At 46.1% G+C, this 22,579-nt stretch overlaps 1 protein-coding gene across 1 annotated transcript; it reads right to left on the bottom strand.

Annotated features, from left to right (window-relative positions):
• Positions 1 to 10,125: 10,125 nt before the first annotated feature.
• On the bottom strand, positions 10,126 to 14,417 carry LOC125545834 (uncharacterized). Its single transcript, XM_048709875.2, has 11 exons — positions 13,984 to 14,417; positions 13,828 to 13,887; positions 13,551 to 13,718; positions 12,959 to 13,025; positions 12,209 to 12,486; positions 12,041 to 12,118; positions 11,886 to 11,922; positions 11,612 to 11,676; positions 10,759 to 10,803; positions 10,603 to 10,680; positions 10,126 to 10,504 (listed from the first exon to the last, which is right to left on the bottom strand). The coding sequence occupies exons 1-11, from the start codon at positions 14,185 to 14,187 to the stop codon at positions 10,439 to 10,441; spliced, it is 1,146 nt and encodes a 381-aa protein (XP_048565832.2). The 5' UTR covers positions 14,188 to 14,417; the 3' UTR covers positions 10,126 to 10,438.
• Positions 14,418 to 22,579: the final 8,162 nt, after the last annotated feature.

Here is a 22,579-nt window from a genome sequence, read left to right as displayed (position 1 = left end):
GATGCATGCCAAAAAGGCAAAAGTCACCAACTCCCGTATCCGCTTTCTAGTAGCACTTCAAACGCTCCTTTAGAGCTTATTTTCTCTGATGTATGGGGGCCTGCCCGTAATTCTATAAATAAAAAGAATTATTATGTGAGTTTTATCGATGATTACAGCAAGTTCACCTGGATATTTCTTCTCAAACATAGATCTGAGGTTTTTAAAGTGTTTCATGAATTTCAAGCACTTGTTGAGAGACTCTTTGATCGCAAAATCATCACCATGCAAACAGATTGGGGTGGTCAGTATGAGCGACTAAATTCCTTCTTTCGTCAAATTGGCATCACACACCATGTTTCTTGCCCACATGCTCATCAGCAAAACGGCTCTGCCGAGCGTAAACATCGTCATATCGTTGAAGTTGGTCTCTCTCTCCTAGCACATGCATCCATGCCCTTGAAATTCTGGGATGAAGCATTCATTGCTGCCACATACTTGATAAATCGTACTTCCAGCAAAGTAATAAACCTTGAAACACCTTTGGAAAAACTTTTTCATGAGAAACGAAACTACCATGCTCTTCGCACCTTTGGTTGTGCCTGCTGGCCTAATCTCCGTCCCTTTAATTCTCACAAGCTAGAATTTCGATCAAAGCAATGTGTGTTTCTTGGTTATAGCAATCTTCACAAGGGGTTCAAGTGCCTAGACATTGCTGCTGGACGTGTCTACATCTCATGAGACGTTGTGTTTGACGAGACAGTCTTTCCCTTTGCTACCCTTAATCCGAACGCCGGTGCTCTCATTCGATCCGAAGTTCTTCTCCTTTCCGAAAACACCTTGCCTACTTCTGTTGATCAGGGGGACGAACATCTAGCTAATGACCCTTCGGGTAATTTTCATGAAAATCCTGCTATAAATTTTGGTGGAAATCCTATTTTGCATCATGATTTTATGCAGCAGCAAGAGACAAACACAGAACATGAGGAGGATCCAGGTGCTGCACCAGATTCTGACGGCAGCGATCCCGAAGGCGATCCGCCCTCGCCTGCCGCGCCAGGCAGTGGCGGCGTATCTGCCTCGGGGCCAGGCGGGCCATCGCCAGGCGGCCACGCGTTTCCCCGCGGGCCAGCGGGCGCAACAGCGACGTCTCGTGGCGGGCCCCATACTGGTGGTGGGCCATCTGCGTTGCCATCTGCGTCGACACGCCCGACTGGGCGGTCCCTCGACTCCACCAACCAACCAACTGGGCCTCGCCAAGTGGCCCAGCCTGATGCAGACGCGGGAACGGGCGCGGGTGCGCCGCCGCCAGCCTCCGACAGCATCCGCCTTGGATCGGGTGTCGTTGGATCGCGCGCTGCTGCCTCGGACTCCGCCGGATCCTCTGCGCCACGCGATTCTGCTGCAGTTTCTGTGCCAGCGCTGAGAACACGGTCACAACATGGAGTTGTCAAACAAAAAATTCATACTGATGGTACGGTCAGGTATGATAAGCGTTTTGGGGGTCTTGCTGTCACGGGTGAACCCAACAATTTAAGTGAGGCTTTTGAAAGTAAAAATTGGAAAAATGCTATGGATGAGGAATATAATGCCCTTGTTCACAATAGAACTTGGCACCTAGTCCCTCCAGCAAGGGGAAGAAATATCATTGACTGTAAGTGGGTTTATAGAATTAAACGGAAAGCTAATGGAGAGATAGACAGGTACAAGGCTAGACTAGTGGCAAAAGGTTTCAAACAAAGATATGGAATAGACTATGAGGATACTTTTAGCCCTGTCGTTAAAGCAGCTACTGTCAGACTTGTTCTTTCTGTTGCAGTACCAAACAATTGGAGTCTTCGTCAATTGGATGTGCAGAATGCGTTCCTTCATGGTGTTCTAGAGGAGGAAGTTTACATGAAACAACCACCTAGGTATGAGGTAAAAGGCAAGCAACATTATGTTTGCAAACTTGACAAAGCATTATATGGTTTAAAACAGGCACCTAGAGCATGGTACTCTAGGTTGAGTGTAAAGCTTCAAAGGCTTGGTTTTCGACCCTCAAAGGCAGACACATCTCTCTTCTTCTATAAAAGAGGCAAAGTGATCATTTTTATGTTGGTATATGTTGATGACATAATTGTGGCTAGCTCATCACAGGAAGCAACTAATGCACTATTAGAAGATCTTAAGAAGGATTTTGCTCTAAAAGATCTTGGTGACTTGCATTACTTCTTGGGCATAGAAGTAAAGAAGGTAACAGATGGCATACTTCTAAGTCAAGAAAAGTATGTGTCAGATATACTGAAAAGATCAGGTATGATGAATTGTAAAATTTCAAATATGCCTCTTTCAACTACTGAAAAATTGTCAAAAGAAGAGGGTGAGCTTTTGGGAGCCGAAGGAGCTACAAATTATAGAAGTGTTGTAGGTGCTCTGCAATACTTAACACTTATAAGACCTGACATATGTTTTCCTGTCAACAAAGTATGCCAGTTTTTGCATGCCCCTACTCTTCAACATTGGACTGCAGTTAAAAGGATTCTGAGATATCTCAGAGGTACTATGAGTACAGGGTTAAAATTCACAAAATCAACCTCAACTTTGGTAAGTACCTTTTCTGATGCAGATTGGGCAGGTTGTCCTGATGACAGAAGGTCTACAGGAGGCTTTGCAGTTTTCTTTGGACCAAACCTTATATCATGGAGTGCAAGGAAGCAAGCTACTGTGTCAAGATCTAGCACTGAAGCTGAATATAAAGCTTTGGCTAATGCAACAGCTGAGTTGATATGGGTTCAAGCGTTGCTCAATGAACTTGGCATAAAACACTCTTCTGTTGCGCGCTTATGGTGATATAATATTGGTGCTACTTATCTATCAGCAAATCCAGTTTTCCATGTAAGGACAAAACATATTGAGGTTGATTATCATTTTGTTCGTGAAAGAGTAGCCAAGAAGCTACTAGACATACGATTCATCTCTACAAATGATCAAGTTGCAGATGGATTTACCAAGGCCCTGTCATGGAGCAAGTTGGAAGAGTTCAAGAACAATCTCAACTTGGTGAAGTTGTGATTGAGGGGGCGTGTTAAAGTGTATATTGTAAACGTATGTACGGTATGTGTATAAACCGAACATACAAGATAAGGGCGCGTTGCGTTTTTGTAATCCGGTTATTAGAGTAGTTACAGATGATCTCGTATATCTCTTGTATAGATCATTACTTGGAGATCAATCTACCAACTACCTAACAACCAAACCCTATAATCTTTGTGCCTATATAAACACGCAGTGCTTCCCTGCTAAGGGCATACGCTTCGCGCCACTTTTACACTCCGGTTCAAGTTCAGATGGCTGGAGTACCTCGAGGAAATGGCGGAGCCGGATCGGCTTGCCGCCATGTCGGACTTCTCCCTGTGCAGATCCCTCAACGCCGGTCACCACGACGCCGACGACGACGAAGGTTGCTGTTATGATTTGGGCCTTCATGGGCTTTGCTAAGGAAGGTGGTGGTGAAGTTCGACGCGGAGGAGCTGACCTGCTTCCAGGTTCGGCTCGTCAAGTTCCTGGCGGAGAACGCCATGGTTCTCGAGGAGTTCGTCGTCGACGGCGGGAAGGGGTACGACTCGAGCCGGATCCGCCGCAAGGTGGCGAGATGGCAGAAACGGAGACCGCCGTCATCTCCACTACCGCCGATCGAAGACTCCCGTTCCACAGTTGTCCGAGTTCCCGCCGCTCGGCAGTGCCCTTGATCCTGATCCAATTCCAGCCAAAACCGACGCCATGGCCTCGTCGTCCATTGTGCAGCAAGATGCAATTTTCTAGAAAAATAGAAATGTAGGCGCAAAGGTACACTGAAAACTGAACTATTCTGATTTAGACTTGAAGAAAATGTCAATCGACCTACAGGCATAGATGCGCATCGAGAATTTTCAGGTTCTTGGAAGAAAATGTCAACCCTCGAATGCGTTTGAATTTGTGAAAGCATGTGTAGCACCCAACATCGACCTACATAATACTCTCTCCATTCCATTTGCTATTACAAATTGAGATATCAAAACGTTTTATATTTAGAAAGAAAGGGGGGGGGGGGGGTATGTTGTTCGAATTGGTCTTTTCCCAGGGGCGGGCCCAGGAATTCAAGACCGTGTATTCAAAATTTGAAAACTTTTTTGGAGGCGTACAGCCTTCCTTTTGGTGTGTAAAACTGATTATAACAACGTATTGTACTAGTTCTAAACTATATAAAAGATACCACATAATATATTATATTCATAAAAAATGATCATAACTTGGTATTGTTCGACATATAGAAGTAAAAAATTGTTCGACATATCATGACAAAATCTAAGATATATAGAGGATAGAAAATAGTAAATGATAAAAAAGCTTACAAATTACATGATAACTTTGCGATCCTTGATGCTCTGGAAATGAGTGATGATGTCCTCATCCTTAACTTGCAAGAATTTATAAACATTCTCCCATCACAAACTTAAATGGAGAATTGCACATTCTCATGTCTAAACAATTCATAATTGGCTGCAAACTGGTCTTTACTTAACCTATAATTCAATAAGAAAGTCAAGTGGTGAAAATACTTACTTAGGAGCCGAACTATGCTCCTGCAATAGTGCAGCCTGCTGGACAGTGAGAAGAACCGTGGCTGTTCCTTACAAAATCAGAGTGACAGAACCTACAGAAGTAAAAAAAGGAGACATAACCTGTAAAATGAATTCAGTGCCACTTCAGGTTCAGAGATGAGATTATTCAGAAATTCGAAGTTGGTTGTTCCTTACAAAATCAGTGCTTGTGTATTTGAAACTGAATCAATGCGGTCTGTTCGCTGTTGTCGTTGCCTGCTTCTGTGCTTCAGGTTCAGAGATGAGAAAATTCAGAGCTTAGAACAGAAGGGATGCAGGGAGAGGAAGCGAGGGGTTCGTCGCGGCGGACCGGCGGCGCGCCGTGCGCACGCGCGCAAGGCGACGGCGGCAACAGCCCTGCCGGCCGGCCGGCGCAGTGGCTGTGGCGGCGGCCCGACAGTTCGTGTGCGATCTGCGGATGCGGCTATGGCGGAGCAGCGGAGGGGAGGTGCCGGTTCGTCTCGCGTCTGATAGATCGATCTATTTTTTGGCGACGATGTATCCGCGTGATGCGCTTCTGGGCCAAGGTGTGGACTCGAGGAGAAGGTGGGCTACTGGGCCAGCCTATGTTTTGGGCTTATAAATGCTCACTAAGCACGTTGGCGACTTGGCGTACCAATTTCGTTTTTTCTTATACTGACACAGTATATATGCTATATATACCTAATTTTTTGCCAAAAACAATGGGTATTCAGCTGCATACCCTTGAATTGAGGTGGGCCCGCCCCTGTCTTTTCCTCCCTTCATGCAGGTGAGAAGATATGTGAGGGGTCGCATCTCGTGGGGTTCACAGGCGCCAGTCGAAGAGGTGCCTGGGCAACCACTCTGACCACGTCATGGCCACAATGTGCAGAAAAATGATGTGTTTAGGGCATATCTAGATATGCTTTACTTATTGCACATTTAAATAAATGAATCAAGCATAAAAAAAAAATTCACACGAATCTCAACATAAAATCAATGATATAGGACTTAGTGCACATCTAAATGTGCTTTGGTAAAACTGGTAGAAAAATTAGTCAGCCGGTCAACCAAACCCCTCCTGGCTCTCTGATTACAATGAATCAAACGATTCGTTTGATTTATTTCCTAAATCATTTAATTCCTTCTAAGCATTTCTTTTTGCATTTTTAAGCGTATCGCGCGGACAAATTGTAGACACGCATCAAACCATTCCACCATACAGGCAACGGCAAGACCCACGATGGGTACCTAGACTCCAATTCAAAGACGGCTGGATCACAGGGCCACAAGGGGCTGAGCGATCAATCTGCGGACACGGCCGCCGCTGTTCCGACGTCCAGTCTGGGTTTGGACATGGGGGAGAGGCCACACACGGCCGGCGCGGCGTTCGGCGATGGCGGTGGCAAGGTTGCCGCTTCCAGATCGCCAAGGGCAAGAAACCAATAATTCTACACTTACGGGCAAGATGACATGGAAACCACGTAAGGACTACTCTCCATCAATCTCTTTCTCCTCTTGATTTCCAGTGCGGGTCCCACCTCCTCATTATTTTCAATCAAGGTTTCACAGCTCAGTCCGTAACTTCAATCAGTAAGAATCTATTCGTAAGTGTAGCATTTCTCGCGAGAAACCCTAGCGAAGACACTCCCTGCACAGTTGTATACTTAGTATTTCTTTTCTATGCATATAGTATTTTTTAGACATATACTTAAATTATTAAGCACTTCTGTTTATATTATGGGGAAATATTACAATCAACCAACTTATTGCAGCCATACGCCAGTTCGCCTCCCTCGAGCGACACATACCCCCATGCCCTACCCACCACTCTCTACCTCTCCTGCAATCTTATCTTTCCACGCTCCACTTCGTCGCCTCCATCAAGATCCCACTCCGCCGTCTCCCCAAAATTTCTCGTCGCCACCACATAAGTTCACCGTGCCCTCTCTCCTTGGTAGCACCATGCCCACACAAGCTGCTGCAAAGACCTGGTCTGGGAGGGGACACACCGTGGTGCTTCTTCCTTTCTTTTGCAATGGGCATGGTGTGCCTCTCCTACGAACCCGACTATGCTGACGGCAATCGTCGCTAGTGGCTTACGATGCTGAACACTAGGTTGTGTGCTGCGAGCGCTGCTGCGTCACATACGATGTTGCATAATGGCGAGTGCAATACAAACGATGTTGCAAACGTCGTGTCATGGTGACTGCAACAACGGCGATGTGCCTGCAACGACAATGATGCTACGCCACGACGACTACAACATTGATGATGTTGCATAACGACGAGCTCAGTATAGGCGACACTGCAATGGCGTTGCGCTGTGACTGTGATCGCAACATCAATGATATTGCATAACGACCTTTTTTTTTGAGACACAGTTGCATAACGACGTGCACAAGACAATGTTGCGATGGCTTAATGCATTGGACGGCCCAAGCGCCAATGCCCTTCTACTTTGGGCCTTCTCTGGTGGTACACTAGTACGTCCACATAACGATGTCAAGCCCTAAAAAGAACGTATAACGATGTCACGCAAAGTACAGAGCCCTAACAGAACTCTCGATCCGGATGCATGGCGACCGCCGCCGCGCGGGACCGGTTCTCCGAGCTCCCCGACGACCTGCTCATCCACATACTCTCCTTCGCCCCGGTACGTGAGGCCGCCAGCACCACCGCGCTCTCCCGGCGATGGCGCCGCCCGCTCTGGCTCGACACCGCGCCGTCAACGTCGACTACCGTTCCTATACCACCGGCGGCGGCGGCGGCGGCAGCAACCCTCTCTGGACTCGCGTGCTGGATGACATCACAAACGCGCGCCTTGGCTTGATCCGCTCCAGCGGCCGCGGCCCCAACAAGTTTACCCTCGTCATGCGCGACGACAGCATGCGCACGCGCGACTACGGCACCTTGCACGCCGCCAGCAGCCCGGAAGAAGACGAGGAGGAAGACTCCTCCAGCATCGATGACGAGGAGGACTCCTCCGGCATCGAGGACGAAGCGGACCCCGTCGGCACCGCGGAGGAGGAGAGCGCCGCCGGCGTCGTCGTGCCGGAGGAGTACGTCGCCGACGCCGAGGAGTTCCGGCTCGAGTGGCTAGACTACGGGCGCTGCACGCTCCCGTACTCCCTGCGCTCAGTACCCTTCGCCGCTCTCCGAGTCCTCGAGCTCACCGGCTACGCCCTCGAGCCCTTCTCGGACCGACGGCAGCCCCTCGCGTTCCCGTGCCTGGAGGCCATGCGGCTCCGGCGGTGCCGCACGAAGCTTGCCACGCTCCAGGACATAATCTCCGCCGCGCCCAAGCTCGCGGACATCCACCTTGAGTCCGTGAGATTCGTGGACACCCTGCCCAATTACAGCTACCGCGTCCGATGCCCGGCGGCCACCGTCCTCCTCATGGCCAACTGCGGCCTCGAGAACCTCTACTTTGCCGGCGTGTGCAGCATCGAGGTCGACGCGCCCCACCTCCGCCGCTTAGGCTGCAGCGTCGTCACCTTCCAAGGCACCTCCTTCTCCTTCGAGTCGCCCATGACGCACCTGGAGGAGGTCCACCTGGCGTTGCACTCCCCGGCGGCAATGTCGACTCCATGCGTCACGTGAGGGTTCTCAAGCTCACCGCCTACTCCATGGGCGACCTCGCCGATACTGTGTCGTTTTATTTTCCCAACCTCGATCTGCTCGAGGTTGAAGAGCTCTGCGGGTGGTGTGTCCAGAACCACGGCGCCGTGGCGAGGGCCGTCGTGAGCCTGCTGTCGTGCTGCCCCGCGGTGCGCGAGGTCCGGCTGAAGTTCAGATGGCTGGAGTACCTCGAAGAAATCTCAGAACCGGATCAGATTGCCGCCATGTCGGACTTGGACGATGGGGACGAAGATTGTTGTGATGATTCGGACCTTCAAGGACTTTGCCGCAGATGCAGGTTGCCCTGCCTCCAGAATTCGTTAAGGAGGGTGGTGATAAAGTTCGACACGGAGAAGCTGACCTGCCTCCAGGTACGTCTCGTCAAGTTCCTGGCCAAGAACGCCATGGTTCTCGAGGAGTTCGTCATCGACGGCCAGAAGGGGTACGATTCGAGCCGCATCCACCGGAAGGTGGCTAGATGGCAGAAACAGAGACCGTCGCTGTATCCACTACCACCGCGGAAGACTCCCATTCCACGGTTGTCCGAATTCCCGCCACTCGATCGGCAGTGCCCTTGACCCTGATCCAATCCCAGCCAACACCGCCGCCGTGGCCTCATCCATTGTGCAGCAAGATGCACTTTTGTACAAATAGAAATAGAAAAGTATGTCCTTCATCCCATAATATAAGACCGTTGTACAAACTAAACTTTTGTATTATGGGACGGAGGGAGTAGGTGCAAAGGTACATTGAAATTGAACTATTCGAGACTTGAAGAAAATGTCAAACGACCTAGAGGCATCTATATGGGCATCGAGAATTTTTAGGTTCTTGGAAAAGTTTCTACAAGCAATCCATTGCCCATAGGCATAGGGAAGAAAGGGGATTTTTGCTCTGTTCAAGAGAAACCCTGACAGCTATGTGTCTGTGGCCTGAATTATTTTTTCGCCTCAGTTGATTCCATGCACGCCGGCCTAACCTCCTGCATCCGTGGCGGCTACCGGAACCCTAACAACCCGACTCCCAGGCATACACTTTGGCTTGACATAGTACTCAAGACTTCTGAAAAGAGACGAGTTGCAACCAATCATCAAACAGTTTTGCTAAGTCAACTTTGTTATGTCTCAGTCGATGCTATATTTCTTTAATTTTGCATGAAGATTCATACATGATCTTTTATCTTGCATGGAGATTCATACATAATTTTTTTTTCATGTTTTTTTCTTCTTATATTATTATCACTTACTGAGACTTGATTAAGCCTCAGTCGACTAAAACCTAGACACAGACCATCATTGAATATGCTTGAATTGTGAAAGCATGTGTAGCACCCAACATCGACCTGCATTGGTACATATAATATAAGGGTGTGTGTAGGGCACATCTAGATGTGCTCTAGTTATTGCACATCTAAGTGAGTGAATCAAGTATAAAGAGAGGAAAAAAAGAAAAGAAAATATCCACACGAATCTCAACATAAGATCAATGACATAGGACTTAGATGTGCAATACTTATTGCACATCTAGATGTGCTTTAGCAAAACCGATAATATAATACTCCCTATATTCCTAAATATTTTGGTAGTTCAAAACATCCATCTTATACGTATTTAGGAACGGAAGGAGTACGTCTGTTGTTCGAATTGGTCTTCTCCTCCCTTCCTGCAGGTGTGAAGATATGTCAGGGGTCGCATCCTGGTGGGGTTCACAGGCGCCAAGCGAAGAGGTGCCTGGGCCACCACTTTGACCATGCCATGGCCATGATGTGTAGGAAACATTAGTTGGCTGTTGAAAAAAACCCCTCCTGGCTCTCTGATTATAATGAATCAAACGAGTCGTTTGATTCATTTCCTACCTAGTATTAACGTATGCTTAATTACTCCCAGATTTAACCAATCAATTGACCACAAATCGTTCATCTCTCTATCAGCCTCTGTTTCAATTCCTTCTAAGCAATTTTCTTTGCATTTCTAAGCATATCGCGCGTACAAATTGTAGACACGCATCAAACCATTCCACCGTACAGGCAACGGCAAAAGACCCAGGATAAAAGTTGAGGTGATAGTGCCATACATTCAGAATGCCAACACTTCTGTCCTTCCCGACGCACTGACAAACTCAAAAGGACCCCTTTCCAAAATGCGGCGCATCATTCTGATGCAGCATGCCGTCTCTCATGGTACTTGTCAATGCAGCTCTTGCCAGCGACTCGAAGTAGATGATCCTGTGTTAATTCTAGTGTCCAAGAGGCATACTCAGCGTCCTCCCTTCTGCATCTTGAATCTAGACATGGGCCTTGAAGAAGAAGCGGAACTAGCAGGCTGCCAGATATGTTCAGGCAAGGAGTTTACAGGGATCAGATAAAACATAAATGCACACCACACAATGCCAATGGAAAGACTCAAAGGATGGAGCTTACTTTCTCACTATCATTACTCCTTGGTTGTTCGATCACTGAGAGACCTTCATCGTGTTCAACAATAGATCCCGTGAAAGCCTGGTGAAGGGCATAAACAGGGTGAAATGCAATTCAAAAAGGTGTATGTCACTATACATCAGAGTACGAGCAAATGACCTTTTGTCCACCTGGTAGTATCTGCCGATCGCGAGATGAAGAAACCTGCCAGGCAAGTAACTATAGTCAGCACTATTAATAGTAAATACATAAAAACAATAGAACACTACAAATGAAACATTAGATAAACTGCATCCCTAGGTCTTCAGAATGGTGCCTGATTTTACTTCACAGAGAACGACTACCTCGCTTCACAAAATTATGAACTTCTAGAAAGCACACAGTAACTTTAACTACTAATACATATAGAATTACTATTTAGATGGTGAGTTGTTGCAAAAACGACATCATTAAATATTTTATAAGAATATCTCCTAATTATCATGTGCTCAAATATGTATACAAGGAATAGTCAAAGTTGCATGTTTGAGACCGTGTCAGTATCCAAAATATAATATACTTGCGAAAGGAGAGTGCAATAGTTCTACACCTCTACTAGCCTAAGGTAAAAGGGCAAACACAAGGCCAGGTTAGCACAAAGTTTATGTTAAAAAATAGACTAAGAAGTTAACCGGGTGCGAAGATCTAAAGCACAGCCAGACAATCATGTCTACATATGACATATGCAGACTGGATTCATAATATCAGAAGTATTTTGGACATCAGTGACCAAAAAGACTGACAAATGTTGTGAGAACTGAGGACAGCTAGTACTCACATCCATGTTGCCTCATTATGTTTCTATAGAAGAACAGCGACCAAAAAATATGAAAAAAAAATTACATAGGCAAGGAATGATGAAAGTAATGTTGGAATAAATGGGCCATGGCCCAGTAAAATTTCAGATAATGTGAGAGAAGTCGAGGGGGTGGAGGGCACATTATTTCCAACAAAAATCCCTTCGAATACATACCTTGGGTCCTGAAGAGTACCTTGATGAACTAACTATTTGCCCGTTCTCATCTTTAAAAGAAACAGCTGCAAGTAGGAAATTTAGGTCAAAGGCATATAAGCAGGGTAATTTTAAGAACTTCAAGCAAACACGTTGGTGCAAAAAGGAGTACCAACTCTTACACAAACAAGATGACAATAAAAATCAGCAAAACAATTAGGTGTGTCACTAGGTAATCAAAATATCATGTACACATCCTGAATATGGTGTCCCACATGCCAGTATCACGACTAACCTTTTCTAAGCGAAGCCTGAACTTCAGAGTTTGTTATCTGCACATTAGATGAAACACACTGTTACTGTTACAGAAGCTAAGATAACCAATTTTGACTGCTAGCCATTCATTCAGGCACAAAGTAGAAGGTGTTGAAAAAGGAATAATGAGCTTACGGAGGTACTGCCTGATGGCGCAAGAGAAGAACCTTGTAGTGTTTCCTTCTCTCCTAGCTTCTTTAGTGCACTCTTCAGCTATTAGTTCGAACACCAACATATAAACACATTGGTCAAATTAATATTACACCAAATTATGCCACGCCAGCTAGACAAGCACAAAGATACCTGGGCATCTCCTTGACTCTGGCCATTACCACCACTTCCAGAAACTGAGGCACCAAAACTAACATTGTCATGCTCATTGCCATAACTTAATGTTTCCCCATTTTCCTCACCATCCTCACTTGTTCCAGCATCTTCATCGTCACCATCGTCGTCGTCATCATCACCTTCATCTTCGGAAGTACTTCCAGCTTCCTTTTCTAACATTTCAAGCTCATCAAACCTAGCCATCATCCGAGCATGTTCCTCATCTGATATGCCCCCAGAAGAACTTGAAGCCTCTGGGAAAGATACGTAGAAAGTCACGCTGAAGCAGAAGTTGTTACTTGGCAACAAATGTAAGTGCTAAAGGTTTGCCACTGCTTCATTTGAAGGCAGCAATCATCTCAGCACAACAAGATAGTCTTGACATAATGTCTGCAAAAATAAATATACTACAAAAAAAATATAATGCTCTCAGCCAAACAACATTCAATTGTAGAATGAGATACCAATAGGCCAACTTTCTGCAGGATTACTCTAGACCTTGTCAATTCAGGAATAATCAAGAAGTATAAGATGTCAATAAAAGTCAATTTGGATAGGGTAAATTTGAATCTGAACCCCAAGGACTCACAAGTGGGATATGCATGTCAGTACAACATCATCATTACAGTTCAGCATACTAAGATGACAAAAAGAGCCAATACATACTGAAGATAAGAAGGATGCAGAATATCAGTAGCTAAATAAACAAAAGCTCCAAATGATTACCTGTTTTTGATGAAATTATTTCTGTGTCTTCTTCATCATATTCTTCCCTTATTTCAACAAGACCCTCCTGTGGGCATCAATATAATTAAGGATCCAGTTAGAAATAATTTTGCACAGAAGCAAAACCCACAATTAAACTATAGGCTGAAGACCAACATGAGAATAGTTATCGAATTTGTTAAGACAATAGAGTATAATACAATGAAAGATCAATCATATTGAGTAATTCAGTTCGGAGCCAAAAAGGTTATATTGCTGCACCTCAATGTAGTATGTATAGTAAGACCACACCCATTTTATATAGATGGATCTACACTAGTTTCCACGGTGTAGATTAACAAACATGTTAGCAACAAGAAGCACCCAGCTTTCAATGCAACAAGGCTAAGATGTTATAGCTTAGTCTGCATGCTATATAAATATCACAAGTGCAGAGTCCCCATGTCAGCATCAATCTACTGTAATTCAGTATCAATTTCCCTTTCCCCTTACCAGTGACCTCAACCAAATTGCTACTACAGTAACCTCTTAGCTGAACACTAGCATAGGAATACACTATTTCTGAAGATTTCACAAGAGCCAAGAGCCTTACCGAAGCCTCCGCAGCGGTGGACTCGAAGAACTTGGCCTCAGCCTCGAGGTCGGAGATGGTTGCCTTGATGGCCTCCATTTGAGCCTCCAACTCCATCCCCCTCCTGTGCAGTATCTCGGTCGTCTGCTTCGCAGACCTATCAGCGTAGTACCCATCCCCCAGAAGCACCTAAGGCACAACCCAAACAAAATTGTCAGCACACATGTTACAGTCGCAGGCAGCAAACCAAGCAGGCAGGTAGAAGCTCCAAGGCCAAAGAATCTGTGGAATGCCATACCAGGAGCTCATTGGTGTGGATCAAGCTCCCAGGGAAAAAGGCGGCGCCACCAAAGGGGACCTGCGAAACCAGACCAGGGGATCACTAAATTGGCTCGTGGGAAGTAGCTATGCTGCTAAATAGGATGACGAGAGGAGGTAGGGATGAGTGAGAGACCATGATTTGGTGGGAGAGCTCGTCGGGGAGGCGCTGGACGAGGTTGACGAGGGCGGCGTTGTCGGCGAAGAAGCCCTGGACGCGCGCGAGGTCGGCGCGGCGGTCGGCGATGGCCTGGGCCACGCGGGACACGGCTCTCCTCGTCTCCTCCGGCGAGAACGCGGAGGCCAGCGGCGTCGCCGTCCCCTTCTTCGCCGTTGCCATCGCCGCCGCTGTCGCGCTCTGCTCTGCTACCCACAACCAAGCCTAAACCCAGCGTCTGCGCCGAAGGAGGCGGAAGAGGAGGCCGGGCGTTGGGTGTTGACAGCGGAGAGCGTGTATGGCGCGGTGGCCGCCTGCGGCGGCGGCGGCGGCGGCGGGTCGTGAAGCTAGCTGGGTCGACCCACTAGTCCCGATGGGTCTTCGGTGACTCTGCCGCCTCCCGTGGCCCCAACCTGAAACCGGGGACGGCCCAGAATGCGCAAGTGGCCTTTAGTTTTTTGGGTCGGGCCGCTGAACCAATGGGTCTAGTAGGGGACATATCTTTGTCTCAAAAAAAAAGTAGGGGACGTGTCGGGTGCGGTTACCTTGTGGGCTATCTGGTTTGCTCAGAACTGCTAAAAGATGTGACATAGTTATGTCATATCTAAGTTGATATCCATTCTGTTTGTGGTTTATTTTTTTTGTCCTATTTTTTTCTTATTGTTGTATTATATATTTGTGGGAGTTTAGATGTGACATCCTTAAAAACATTTAGATGTGAATTAGACAAACTGAAAAAGAAAAGTTTGCTTGGAGAAAGGCAATTCACTTGTCCGAATTTCACCGCTCAGGAAAAAATGTTCTGAATTTCAACGAAATCACTGGTTAAGCGTTATCCCTTGCAAATGCCACTCCTCATCTTGCCTGGTGTTGACAAATGGAGCACCAACAAAAAAAGACAAGTGGCACACCGCATGAGTTTTTTCTTCTTCTATAGACTCGTTTATATAAAATGGTTTATCTTTTGAACCATGCGTACAAATACAAAACCGTTTTCATCATTGGATGCATCATGATCTTCAAAACTAGATCCCACGTTAAAAGGTTTTGATGAACTTTTCAGAAATTGAAAAAAAGATGAAAAAATGGAAGTAAGGCAATAAAAAAAGAATATCAAAAGAAAAATGCAGCCCATAAGCATAGGATGTGTTTTTCCCTTTTTCGGGGAAGCACAGTGTGCTTTTCCCTTTTTCAAGTTGTGCTTCAGGCAGAAACACGGGCCGTGCATCTCGTGGAAGCAAAAGTTGTGATTTTTTCCTTTTTCCTGAGAAGCAGAGTTGTGCTAAAAAAATCATGAAAACCTAATCTATATCTATACTATTATTAAACAATCAAACAAGAACTTCTTTAAGCACACCTCACAAAAGCGTACACAGATCCAATACCATCGCACGATTAGGCCCACTAAAATCAATCTAACGGTTAGCCTTAACCTAAACCATTTTCTGTGTGCATTTAGCAATTTACATTGACTGACCGTGCTTCACCGTGGAGGAAAACATGAAACTCCACGTCTGAGCTATTAGGAAACTAATAATTACGGGTGCATCCTATTCTAGGAAACTAAATTAGAGTGGATCCATCCTATTAGGAAACTAATCTCAGACAAATCCATCCTATTAAAAAACTTATCTCGAACGCATCCATCCTATTAGGAAGCTAAACGCGAGCCGCCTGCCAGAATCGCGATTTTGAATCGGATCGGAGCTTTGATGGTAGGATCGCAAATCGTAGAATCTCCACTATCAGGATCGTAGAAACGTAGATTCTAAGAACTAAAATCGTAGAATCATAGGGGTTAGTTTGGATCGTAAAGTCGTAGAATCGTATAACAGAATTGCGATTCTGACAACCTTGCCTGCCGCCATCATGCACGCTAGCCACGATGGGGGAAGCGCGAGGAGCTTCGTCTTTCTCCGGAAACACACGTGCTATCGCCGCCATCGTCTTCTCTTTGGAGGCCAGGCGCTCTTCTCCCGCTACTGCGACGACTCCATCCACGTCCAGCGCATGCTCTCCGGCATCCGCATTGACTTCAGCTCCGTTCGCAGCACCCATGCCGACAAAGTGTCTGTTCAGTGGATGCACGTGCATTACATATTAAATAAGAATCGTGGGGCTTCAAGCAATCTAGAATTATAGATTTGGGATTATCTTAGGTTGCCGATTGCTGTACAGAAAATGTGTAATTATATATGACACGTATCTATACTACTATTAAACAATCAAACAAGAACTTCTTTAAGCACACCCCACAAAGCGTATACAGATCCAATACCACCGCACGATTAGGCCCACTAAAATCAATCTAATGGTTAGCCTTAACCTAAATCATTTTCTGTGTGCACTTAGCAATTTACATTGACTGACCGTACTCCACCGTGGAGGAAAATATGAAACTCCACGCTTGAGCAATTAGGAAACTAATTATCATGGGTGCATCCTATTCTAGGAAACTAAATCAGAGTGCATCCATCCTATTAGGAAACTAATCTCAGACAAATGCATCCTATTAAAAAACTTATCTCGGATGCATCCATCCTATTAGGAAGCTAATCGCGAGCCGCCTGCCGCCATCATGCACGCTAGCCACGATGGGGGAAGCGCGAGGAGCTTCGTCTTTCTTCGGGAACATCTATACTACTATTAAACAATCAAACAAGAACTTTTTTAAGCACCCCCCACAAAGCGTACACAGATCCAATACCACCGCACGATTAGGCCCACTAAAATCAATCTATCGGTTAGCCTTAACCTAAATCATTTTCTGTGTGCACTTAGCAATTTACATTGACTGACCGTACTCCACCGTGGAGGAAAATATGAAACTCCACGCCTGCGCAATTAGGAAACTAATAATCACGGGTGCGTCCTATTCTAGGAAACTAAATCAGAGTACATCCATCCTATAAGGAAACTAATCTCAGACAAATCCATCCTATTAAAAAACTTATCTCGGACGCATCCATCCTATTAGGAAGCTAATCGCGAGCCGCCTGCCGCCATCATGCACGCTAGCCACGATGGGGGAAGCGCGAGGAGCTTCGTCTTTCTCGGGGAACACACGTGCTATCGCCGCCATCGTCTTCTGTTTGGAGGCCAGGCGTTCTTCTGCCGCTACTGCGACGACTCCATCCACGTCCAGGGCATGCTCTCCGGCAACCATCGACATCCGCGTTGACTTCAGCTCCGTTCGCAGCACCCATGCCGACAAAGTGTCTGTTCAGTGGGTGCACGTGCATTACATATTAAATAAGAATCGTGGGCCTTCAAGCAATCTAGAATTATAGATTTGGGATTATCTTAGGTTGCCGATTGCTGTACTGAAAATGTGTAATTATATATGGCACGTACATAAGAATGCAGCAATCTTGTCTTACAAAGTAGGATCAAGAGGGATACTGAAGAAGTCAAGATGCAGAGTCTATTTCCCGTGATTACTTCTCATGTTCATGTCGGCTTCCTTGGGCTTTACTTCGTACCACCATATGCATTAAACTCGACCGTATCAAGAGGTAACACCATCCGCTTGATTAGAATTGCCTTATTTGTGCTATTTGATCAGTGTGTGTTTTACGTATGATGTTGCTTTACCTGGAATTAAGGTGGGTTGCACTTGGCTAGGCACTATCTCTAGGGATAGGTTGGAAATCAGAATATATGATTCATTCTTAGAGAAAACTTTACACGCGTCACTTTTGTTGGGGAACGTTGCAGAAAACAAAATTTTTCCTACTCGTTTCACCAAGATCATCTAGGAGTTCATCTAGCAACGAGTCATCTAATGCATCTACATACCTTTGTAGATTGCGCACGGAAGCGTTCAAAAGAACGGTGATGATGTAGTCGTACTCGACGTGATCCAAATCACCGATGACCAGCGCCGAACGGACGGCACCTCCGCGTTCAACACACGTACGGGACGGGAGACGTCTCCTCCTTCTTGATCCAGCAAGGGGGGAGGAGAGGTTGATGAAGATCCAGCAGCACGACGGCGTGGTGGTGGATGCAGGGCGTCACAGAAGCAGGGCTTCGCCAAGACTACGAGGGAGAGACGTAACGGGGAGAGAGGGAGGCGCCAGGGGCTGAGGTATGAAGTCCCTCCTCTCCCCCCCACTATATATAGGGGTGCCATGGGGGGGGGGGGCGCCGGCCCTAGTAGATGAGATCTACTAGGGGGGCGGCGGCCAAGGGGAGGATTCCCTCCCCCCCAAGGCACCTAGGGGTGCCTTCCACCACATGGACTCTTCCATGGTGGAACCCTAGGCGCATGGGCCTATAGGGGCTGGCGCCCCAGCCCACTATGGGCTGGGTTCCATCCTATTTCAGCCCATGGGGCTCTCTGGGATAGGTGGCCCCACCCGGTGGACCCCCGGGACCCTTCCGGTGGTCCCGGTACAATACCGGTGACCCCGAAACTTGTCCCGATAGCCGAAACAGCACTTCCTATATATAATTCTTTACCTCTGGACCATTCCGGAACTCCTCGTGACGTCCGGGATCTCATCCGGGACCCCGAACAATATTCGGGTTACTGCATATACATATCTTCTCAACCCTAGCGTCACCGAACCTTAAGTGTGTAGACCCTACGGGTTCGGGAGACAAGCAGACATGACCGAGACGACTCTCCGGTCAATAACCAACAGCGGGATCTGGATACCCATGTTGGCTCCCACATGCTCCACGATGATTTCATCGGATGAACCACGATGTCGAGGATTTAATCAACCCCGTATGCAATTCCCTTTGTCAATCGATATGTTACTTGCCCGAGATTCGATCGTCGGTATCCCAATACCTCGTTCAATCTCGTTACCGGCAAGTCACTTTACTCGTACCGTAATGCATGATCCCGTGACCAGACACTTGGTCACTTTGAGCTCATTATGATGATGCATTACCGAGTGGGCCCAGTGATACCTCTCCGTCATACGGAGTGACAAATCCCAGTCTTGATCCATGTCAACCCAACAGACACTTTCGGAGATACCCGTAGTCTACCTTTATAGTCACCCAGTTACGTTGTGACGTTTGGTATACCCAAAGCACTCCTACGGTATCCGGGAGTTACACGATCTCATGGTCTAAGGAAAAGATACTTTGACATTGGAAAACTCTAGCAAACGAACTATACGATCTTGTGCTATGTTTAGGATTGGGTCTTGTCCATCACATCATTCTCCTAATGATGTGATCTCGTTATCAATGACATCCAATGTCCATAGTCAGGAAACCATGACTATCTGTTGATCAACGAGCTAGTCAACTAGAGGCTTATTAGGGACATGTTGGTGTCTGTTATTCACACATGTATTACGATTTCCGAATAACACAATTATAGCATGAATAAAGACAATTATCATGAACAAGGAAATATAATAATAATGCTTTTATTATTGCCTCTAGGGCATATTTCCAACAGTCTCCCACTTGCACTAGAGTCAATAATCTAGTTACATTGTGATGAATCGAACACCCATGGAATTCTGGTGTTGATCATGTTTTGCTCTAGGGAGAGGTTTAGTCAACGGATCTGCTACATTCAGGTCTGTGTGCACTTTACAAATCTCTATGTCTCCATCTTGAACATTTTCACGAATGGAGTTGAAGCGACGCTTGATGTGCCTTGTCTTCTTGTGAAACCTGGGCTCCTTGGCAAGAGCAATAGCTCCAGTGTTGTCACAGAAGAGCTTGATCGGCCCCGACGCATTGGGTATGACTCCTAGGTCGGTGATGAACTCCTTCACCCATATTGCTTCATGTGCTGCCTCCGAGGCTGCCATGTACTCCGCTTCACATGTAGATCCCGCCACGACGCTTTGCTTGCAACTGCACCAACTTACTGCCCCACCATTCAAAATATACACGTATCCGGTTTGTGACTTAGAGTCATCCAGATCTGTGTCGAAGCTAGCGTCGACGTAACCCTTTACGACGAGCTCTTCGTCACCTCCATAAACGAGAAACATTTCCTTAGTCCTTTTCAGGTACTTCAGGATATTCTTGACCGCTGTCCAGTGTTCCTTGCCGGGATTACTTTGGTACCTTCCTACCAAACTTACGGCAAGGTTTACATCAGGTCTGGTACACAGCATGGCATACATAATAGAACCTATGGCTGAGGCATAGGGGATGACGCTCATCTCTTCTATTTCTTCTGCCGTGGTCGGACATTGAGCTGAGCTCAATTTCATACCTTGCAACACAGGCAAGAACCCCTTCTTAGACTGATCCATATTGAACTTCTTCAATATCTTATCAAGGTATGTGCTTTGTGAAAGACCTATGAGGCGTCTCGATCTATCTCTATAGATTTTGATGCCTAATATATAAGCAGCTTCTCCAAGGTCCTTCATTGAAAAACTTTTATTCAAGTAGGCCTTAATGCTGTCCAAGAGTTCTATATCATTTCCCATCAAAAGTATGTCATCTACATATAGTATGAGAAATGCTACAGAGCTCCCACTCACTTTCTTGTAAACGCAGGCTTCTCCATAAGTCTGTGTAAACCCAAACGCTTTGATCATCTCATCAAAGCGAATGTTCCAACTCCGAGATGCTTGCACCAGCCCATAAATCGAGCGTTGGAGCTTGCATACTTTGTCAGCATTCTTAGGATCGACAAAACCTTCCGGCTGCATCATATACAATTCTTCCTTAAGGAAACCATTAAGGAATGCCGTTTTGACGTCCATTTGCCATATTTCATAATCGTAGAATGCGGCAATTGCTAACATGATTCGGACGGACTTCAGCTTCGCTACCGGTGAGAAAGTCTCATCGTAGTCAACCCCTTGAACTTGTCGATAACCCTTAGCGACAAGCCGAGCTTTATAGATGGTCACATTACCATCCGCGTCTGTCTTCTTCTTAAAGATCCATTTATTTTCTATGGCTCGCCGTTCAACGGGCAAGTCAGTCAAAGTCCATACTTTGTTTTCATACATGGATCCTATCTCGGATTTCATGGCTTCTAGCCATTTGTCGGAATCCGGGCCTGCCATCGCTTCTTCATAGTTTGAAGGTTCACCGTTGTCTAACAACATGATTTCCAAGACAGGGTTGCCGTACCACTCTGGTGCGGAACGTGTCCTTGTGGACCTTCGAATTTCAGTAGGAGTTTGATCAGAAGTATCTTGATCGTTATCATTAACTTCCTCTCTAGTCGGTGCAGGCACCTCAGGAACATTTTCTTGAGTTGCGCCATTTTCCGGTTCAAGAGGTAATACTTCATCAAGCTCTACTTTCCTCCCACTTACTTCTTTCGAGAGAAACTCTTTCTCTAGAAAGGACCCATTCTTGGCAACAAAGATCTTGCCTTCGGATCTGAGGTAGAAGGTGTACCCAATAGTTTCTTTTGGGTATCCTATGAAGACGCATTTTTCCGACTTGGGTTCGAGCTTCTCAGGTTGAAGTTTTTTCACATAAGCATCGCATCCCCAAACTTTTAGAAACGACAGCTTAGGTTTCTTCCCAAACCATAATTCATACGGTGTCGTCTCAACGGATTTCGACGGAGCCCTATTTAAAGTGAATGCGGCAGTCTCTAAAGCATAGCCCCAAAAGGATAGCGGTAAATCGGTAAGAGACATCATAGATCGCACCATATCCAATAGAGTGCGATTACGACGTTCGGACACACCGTTACGCTGAGGTGTTCCAGGCGGCGTGAGTTGTGAAACTATTCCACATTTTCTTAAGTGTGTGCCAAACTCGTGACTCAAGTATTCTCCTCCACGATCTGATCGTAGAAACTTGATCTTCCTGTCACGTTGATTTTCAACCTCACTCTGAAATTCCTTGAACTTTTCAAAGGTTTCAGACTTGTGTTTCATTAAGTAGATATACCCATACCTACTTAAATCATCAGTGAGGGTGAGAACATAACGATAGCCACCGCGAGCCTCAACACTCATTGGACCGCACACATCAGTATGTATGATTTCCAATAAGTCGGTTGCTCGCTCCATTGTTCCTGAGAACGGAGTCTTGGTCATTTTACCCATAAGGCATGGTTCGCATGTGTCAAATGATTCATAATCAAGAGATTCTAAAAGTCCATCAGCATGGAGCTTCTTCATGCGTTTGACACCTATGTGACCAAGGCGGCAGTGCCACAAGTATGTGGGACTATCATTATCAACCTTACTTCTTTTGGTACTCACATTATGAACATGTGTAGCATCACGTTCGAGATTCATAAAGAATAAACCATTCACCATAGGAGCATGACCATAAAACATATCTCTCATAAAAATGGAACAACCATTATTCTCAGATTTAAAAGAGTAGCCATCTCGAATTAAACGAGATCCCGATACAATGTTCATGCTCAAAGCTGGCACTAAATAACAATTATTAAGGTTTAAAACTAATCTCGAAGGGAGATGCAGAGGCAGCGTGCCGACGGCGATCACATTGACCTTGGAACCATTCCCGACGCGCATCGTCACCTCGTCCTTTGCCAGTTTCCGCTTATTCCGCAGCCCCTGCTTTGAGTTACAAATGTGAGCAACTGCACTGGTATCAAATACCCAGGAGCTACTACGGGCACTAGTAAGGTACACATCAA

This window comes from Triticum urartu, chromosome 3A (genome assembly GCF_056163025.1).
Source record: "Triticum urartu cultivar PI428250 chromosome 3A, HENAU_Tu73, whole genome shotgun sequence".
NCBI classification, from domain to species: Eukaryota; Viridiplantae; Streptophyta; class Magnoliopsida; order Poales; family Poaceae; genus Triticum; species Triticum urartu.
This window is presented reverse-complemented; position numbering and strand designations above follow the sequence as displayed.